We start from the raw sequence: 7,541 nt of genomic DNA on the forward strand, positions 1-7,541 counted from the left end.
TATTACAATACTAAGAACCCACCAGTCCCCCGGAAGGTTGAAGTGAGATATGCTGCTGGTGGCGGGAGACCGGGTTGCGCTCGGCGCCAACACAATCAAGGTCCTTCGCTGCCTGCTCATAATACTAAACAAATAGTACTCAAGATTCAGAGATTGCCTCCAGGTTGGGTATCACATTGGGGGGAAGAATCACATTGGCACAGCGGTTGCAGTCACGCCCATAATCTGCTTGTGCACCACCTTCCCGTGCAACCTTGTCAAAAACATATGCAACCTCGTTTAGGCTTGTCCATCTTGAACTGGACCAGCAGGGCGCCACGGCCCGAGCCAAGGGCACCCATCGAGGGGCAGGCGCGGGAAGATCTGACGCTGTGAATGCACCTTGCACATGAACTGCTGTCACAGGAACTCTTCCGTCCGGCTGGAGGCACATGCCACCACTCTCCTGCTTGGTCCGGAGAGCTGACCACTTGTGTTCCCATTCCTTCGTTGTCGACAGTCTGAAGTACTATTATGGGGCCCTGACCGGGTTCCTCTTCTTCTTCCAGAGCTTTGTCTTTTGATGTCAAGAGGTCCTTCCTTCCCAACAGTGAGTCCTCTCGCGGCCTTGGAGGAGTCATTGAAGAATTTCAGGATGGTTGAGTCTTGGGAGTCCAGCTTCTTAGGCGGGGGGCCGAGGGAGAAGCTCTTAGCTGGAGGAAGGTTGCTGAAGACCTGCTTGGAATGGTGTGCCTTGCTGTTGGAGTACCACATCCATTCGGGCGCAGGGAGGACCGCCCGCGCGGATCCTTGGCGGGAAGCGCTCTGCGGGGTCGTCAGTGCGCCTGCTTCGGGGCGGAGATGCTCGTGCAGTCGTGGTGTGACCTGGTGCGAAGATGGGCCGTCCCTGTGCGGCGAGTGATGGCGCCTTGTCTTCTGCTGCGTCTTCCGTGGAGATAGTGAGTGCACGCCCTTCGTCGACACGGGCTAGACGCGCTCTAGCGACTTGGACGGCTCTCGATTGGTGCTTCGTGCTCGGCTCCTGCTTCGCCGAATCGCCTGTGCTCTTCCAGTCGTTGGGGCCAGTCGGCTCGACTCTCTTCTGCTTAGCCGAACATGAATGTTTCCTCCTCCCGGGCCAAGAAGGGCTTGATGGGAACGGTCGGAGTGTGACGGTACAATGCGGAAGCCTGTAAACACACCAATGAGACTGCCGCTCCTGCTGCTGTGTATACATATGACATGCCATAAACGGTCCTGAATTGCTCACCTGTTTTTACTTCTCATCAAGGATATTACACGCTACCATCGTTGTATAATCTCCCTTGAAGGCTATCCACGCTTGGCATTCTTGGTCAATCTGCGTGCGTTTGGTCGCGAGCGTCTTTCTGAGACTGTGACACACCATCCTTGGTTGTTGGTTACTCAAGCGCGGAGGGTCCAAAGAAGAAGGAGGGTTGGGGAAAGCCAGTGCATTCTAGGGGGATGGTGTCGGGCGCTTGGCTTGTGGGTGGGTGGTCAGGTTGGACGGATGAGCTAAGCTGCTCGTTAAGACTGGCGAACTGAGCCAGGAAGGAAGTGCGTGCATGGCAAGCTGCACTCTGAAATCCAATATGTATATTTGACTGGATTGGGGCCTTGAATGAGTCGGCCTTGTGAGTTCTTGGCCAGCCGGGCCTGGGTAGATTATAAATCTGGTGACCATGTCCAAATCAGATACACATGTACATAAATATAATTGTTGGATTTGTGTGTATTGCACGGAGGTTACCACCCGAGCGCGTTGATAGACCTTTGCACAGGCTGAGGTGGGCAGGTTATGCAAGTGATGGTTGTGGCGCGGGGTTGGCCCAGCAATGGGATGACGAGCTTGATGTGGTGCCTTGGTAAGAGCTGTTAAGCTTGTACAAGATGACAACAGTGGCGGTGGCGGTTTTGTAAATGCAATGGAACATGCGCAACAGTTACAGTGGCGAGCAATACCGCCCAAGGCAGTAAGAACAGGTGTATGGTTGGTGGTGGCGGGTGATTGGGGAGCAGTAATAGCAGGGCATTGGAGACGAGCGGATGTGGCTGGGGTCAAGTGCTCGTGGGGGATCCTCCGGAAAACTTATTTAAGGAGTACTGTTCCATGAGGTTGTCCCCCCAGGGGCTCCGGTTTCGTCCTACCCCCTCCCTGGGAGCCCACTAATCACTTGATTAGGGCCTTCCTGGAATACTCTAACAACCGGCCCACTTTTGCTTGTTGCTGCGGCACAGCTGGAGGGTCATCCATAGGGTCTTTGGGTCTTTGGGGATTTTCAACTTGTGCCTGTGTTTAATTGTTGTGTGTGCTATTTTTTGTTGAAGCTTTGTAAAAAAAACACCCCAAAACTTAGATCCAAGAGTCTAGGATTCTGTGGATTTAAGAAAGTGGGATATTTCGACATAAAATTTCATCCAAAAATTGTTCTGCATATAAAACCCACAAATATTGTGTTTCGGGACACATGCATTATGCAGCAGCTACAATCTGATCAGTTGCCAAATATCACTACTTTTGTAGTTTCTTGGTGTTTCTGCCACTATATCTCATCACAGTGTGGGAATTGTTCTGCCATATGGTTATAAAAATGTTTAAATGCCCCCAAACATTCTTTGTGTACCTTTACTCACCACAAAACCACCAAATGTAGCAGCTACAGTCTGATCAGTTCACAAATATCACTACTTTGGTAGTTTCTTGGTGTTTCTGCCACTATATCTCATCCCAGTGTGGGAATCCTTCTGCCATATGGTTACCAAAATGTTTACGGGCCCCCAAGGATTCATTATGGACCTTAAGTCACCACAAGAACGCCAAACGTAGCAGCTACAGTCTGATCAGTTCCCAAATATCACTACTTTGGTAGTTTCTTGGTGTTTCTGCCACTATATCTCATCCCAGTGTGGGAATCCTTCTGCCATATGGTTAGCAAAATTTTAAGAGGCCCCAAAATTTTCATTATGTACCTTTACTGACCACAAAACCCCCAAATGTAGCAGCTACAGTCTGATCAGTTCACAAATATCCCTACTTTGGTAGTTTCTTGGTGTTTCTGCCACTATATCTCATCCCAGCGTGGGAATCCTTCTGCCATATGGTTACTAAAATGTTGACAGGCCCCCAAAGATTCATTATGTACCTTTACTGACCACAAAAACCCAAAATGTAGAAGCTACAGTCTGATCGGTTCCCAAATACTAGGGAAATTGTGGCTGCGCCACGGCAAATAAGCTAAGAAAAATCAAACATGACACTCGAACCTCCCATAATTAAAAAACAAATGTAAATATATTTTTTTGAGATAAAGGGATTGAGCCCAAGCAATGGTACAAATACAAGCCGCATGGAAGTAGATCAGAGGAGCAAATGAAAACAGCAGAAATATAAAGATAACAATCAAGACCAACTATACTGTACTACACAACATAATTAAAAGCAGATATACAGATTTCTAACAAAAAATAAATAGAAAACCTCTGAATCATTACAGTCAAAATTCAGATGGATTTTATTGTCTTCTAAATATGACCTGAGCAGGGGTAAATTGAGAACTTTTGCTCTTCATCAGTAACAATTCCCACACACATTTCCAACACCAAGGTTAATCTGGACAGAGCAATGTAAAATTGCCTGTGGGCAAATATGGCCTTGGTAGGGATACTCCCACAGTTGAAAGCAAGTTTCACTGGCTATTATTAATTGAAATTGCAAATGCAGCAACTATTGGGAACTGAAATTGAGAAAAGGCAGAACCAAATTCAATTCTTGGCTTGTGTATTAGCTTAACTTGGGGTAAGCATCCAAATTGGACCTGACAGGATCAGAACTTTGAGTACTCTTGGTTGAATGTCTTGGATTAGCATCTTGGTTCAATTGGCAAGGCCATTGGCTAAACACAGATTCTGGATGAGTACCACCCAAATGTTGACAAGCATTCAAATCAATAATCTTGTGCAACAAAACCTTGGCATTAGAATGGGACCTCATTCCCATTGAAAATCATTTCTGGAAAGGAATGGTTCTGGAGATGAGATAAAAATGGTTTCAAACATGTTATTGTCAAGGGGTGTACATTTCAAAAACCTAGGTCACAGGTATGTTAAATAGGGACATGAAAAATGTAACTTTTACAGGCAAGACAGTTTCATGGCTGTGTACCAACACTGGGTAAATACGTTACCCTACGTTATCCACGTTATCTCAGTAATGTAATGGTTTCAGTTGCCGCCCAGCTACGTTACTGCTATCTGGAATTTGTGATTTCCTGACGCGCCCGTAACATAATTGTGTGCGTGTTTTTGTTTTTGCATCCTGAAACAGATAATGTAATGATAATTTTCCAGGATAGTGCATTATTGCTGTGAAGCAGATGCTGTACGGTGCTCCGCTCCTGGATAATATGCTTATATAGCACTTCACCCCTGGATAATGTGTTATCTCAATTCCCAGGGGTGAAACAGCCCTAACCCAATGATATTTTTCGCAAGCTCTAGCACACACAGTAATTGTATTGGTCCAGGGGCAACTGTTTGCCTTCAAAAAAATACCAGCCACATCCTTAGTCACAAATCTTTGCGCTTATCTGGGAGCTCCTGCGCTGTTGAGAGATTATTCTTGGCAGTGTCAGATGTTTGTAGCAGTCGCTGTGGGAGCCTACTCCCCTCAACCATGGCGCACTGTGTTAGTAGCCTGATGTGGCTTCGCGAGGATATCCCTTTGACTGGGGAATTTGTGGAGGCTGGGAAGGCATTGAAGGTGATCCTCCCCTCAAAAACAATAATAATATTTATTTTTAACTACATTATCCATAATATTACAAGTAATTTAATCTGTTCCTGCACTTCAGTAACGTAGCAGCGGGCAAAAAATCCCCTCCCGCCGACAGGATAACGTAATTTAAACAAAAAAATAGTGCAAATGGATAATTATAAAGTAAAAATTGTCCATTACAGATAACAGTAATGATAATAGTCAAAAAATTGTTACGTTACCATTACGCTACCATTACTGGTAGTTTAATTACACAGTGTTGTGTGTACTAATATTGGGTGCAATTTGTGAGAATTTATCAGTATTTGTCTGGTCAAATCTACATTAGTTCTGAATGCCAGGCAAATGAGGTTGGGTGTGGCTAATAAGCTCTGGCTATGAGACAGAGTCATATCAGGTCTCTGGGCCAAGGAGTAAAGCTGGCTTACTTCAAGAGAGATAATGTTCTTGGCTACTTCACCAACCACACCCAAAACATAGACTTGGCTGTTGATTTGCAATTTTTAGACATTACTTTTACATTTTGGGATTTTGATAAGGAGATTTTTTTTTTTTTTCCTGAGTCCTGACAGTAGGGTTGGTGTCAATGAGACTATCATATAGAAAACTGGGTAAAGAGACTGGCAGTAAGATTGGAGTGTCAAGAGCCATGACTTGAGTCAAGATTTGAAGTGTCCCAACATGCGGAGAACTTCTTTCTCAATAAGAAAGGGGGTAACAGTGGGAAATGAACTATGGTGTTGAGGCGAGCTGATGGGTTTGGATTTTTGTGGCACAAACAAGTCTGACTGTTTAGGGTTTGGGTTGGTGGAGTGTGTCAAGTGGAATTCCATATTTAGAGAGGGAATCAGGATGTGAACTTGTGAATTCCATAGTTAGAGAGGGAATTGGGATGTGAAATTGTGGTTTGGCAAAGTAGACATAGTACTTATGGTGTTCAAAGTTGGTTTGCATAATTTTATGCATGCATAAATCATAAAATCATGAAATCATTTTTGCAGGGGATATGACTGTCTGATTATGTGATACAAAATTTCCTCACCAAAATGTTTTTATGATTTTATGATTTATACATTCATAAAATTATGCAAACCAACTTTGAACACCATAACTATGGTTGTGCAATGTGATATTTCATTATGTGTCTGGCTTGGAGATGATGTAACATGCAAAGACGTACCTGGAAATGGACAAGATGGAGATTGGGTCATGAAGATGTCTGGAAAAGGGCAAAATTCAGGTTGTTTTTTGATTCAATCAATGTTTGATTTGTGACATCTGATTTCTTAGCAGGCAACATGGCACTGTGGTGCTCAAATCAAAGGCTTCATTAATCAGTGTCTTTAAGTGTTATGAAAACATGTGGTAGCTAAAAGCAAACTGCATTGACCACAGGAATGTTCTTGAGGACTCCAAAAAATCTCTTCTGTCAGCCAAAACACCATGTACTATTTCATTGGGTACTGTTGCCAAGGTTTTACTATGTCTTTGGGTACTTTTGCCAAGGTCTGATGATTTGCAAATTGGACATTGGGTTTCTCACTGCCTCAATTGTGCTGTAGTAAAGAAATTTTACTCAGTGCCACTGAGGATCATGATCTCTGATATCATAATGGTATTGGACAAACAATGAAAATGTTATTACTTGAATACAAACATTCTTATTAATAGTAATTTGTTGGTTAAGGTGGATGTAGCCTGATGATTGAATTCATGATGAAGTCGAGCCAATTTCATTTCTTGGACTGATCCCTTGCAAACTCTTGTATTTTTGTTCATTTATCTATTTAATTTATTCTATTTTTTCTTTTTTCTATTTTCTCACTTCTCTCTGATTAGCTATACTGTTACCATGTGCTCTCCTGATTTTATCAATATCTCTAAGGCAAATATTCTTGTTCTCTATTCTACTTTACTCAGATGCTTGAATATTCATGGTGTGCAATGCTCAAGGCAAAATTACACTAGAAAAAAAATCAATGTGAACACCCTCCTCCATACCCAGGGCCATGTGGTGAGGTTATGGATTTTTTTCAAGTTCTAGTGAAAATTTCATTGCCCTGGACGCTGTAGATGTCAGCAGCATCAAGAATCAGGTGACATGTTAGGGCATGGTGTATGTGAATAAAGAAGTTGGTGGGGACTTTTTGCACCGGCTGGTATGTCAATGGGCTCCTTGGGCTTGGAATTCCGAGTAGGCCGGAGCGTAGGGTTGAAATTCTTGAGTTGCCCTGGGTGAAAATTGTCTGGCAGGAACACCAAGCATGAGAGTCCCAATCTTGTCATGTTGGAAAGGAGCTATAAAATTTTATCTTGTAGGTTTTGTCTCAGGCTGACATAAAGGAAACATCTGGGAATTGACTTTATATAGGTGTTGGGGTGATTTCCAGAGTCGCCTCTGGGCTCTGCATCATCTGATGTCCGCTGCGCGGGTCAAGAAACAATTGAGCATTGGGAAAGGTTGCTCCAAGGCACAGGATTAGGATCTCATCTAAACCTCACAGTGTTAAATATGGTAGATGCTTTGCATCAATTACACACGCAGCCCTGGGATGAGAGGGCCGTTTGTGGACCAGGTATGCCCCCAAATATGATGAAGCAAACTTGGGGAGACGTTACTTAAATGTGTTTGTTACATCACAAGATGGGTAGTGTACCAGGGGTATATGTAGATGTGCAAGGCATACCTCCGTAAATATAAATACATACTCTTTCTGGTAGGCGATGGAGACGTCGGTTTCAGTGAAGCCGGGTGTGTGACACGCAC

General features: G+C 44.0%; 1 protein-coding gene across 1 annotated transcript; it reads right to left on the reverse strand.

Annotated features, from left to right (window-relative positions):
• Nucleotides 1–6,794: 6,794 nt before the first annotated feature.
• PtA15_3A549 (uncharacterized protein) lies at nucleotides 6,795–7,060 on the reverse strand (the record flags this gene model as incomplete). Its single annotated transcript, XM_053167527.1, has 2 exons — nucleotides 6,795–6,841; nucleotides 6,919–7,060. The coding sequence occupies 2 exons, from the start codon at nucleotides 7,058–7,060 to the stop codon at nucleotides 6,795–6,797; spliced, it is 189 nt and encodes a 62-aa protein (XP_053018735.1).
• Between the last annotated feature and the right edge of the window lie 481 nt (nucleotides 7,061–7,541).

This window comes from Puccinia triticina, chromosome 3A, assembly GCF_026914185.1.
Source record: "Puccinia triticina chromosome 3A, complete sequence".
Lineage (NCBI taxonomy): Eukaryota > Fungi > Basidiomycota > Pucciniomycetes > Pucciniales > Pucciniaceae > Puccinia > Puccinia triticina.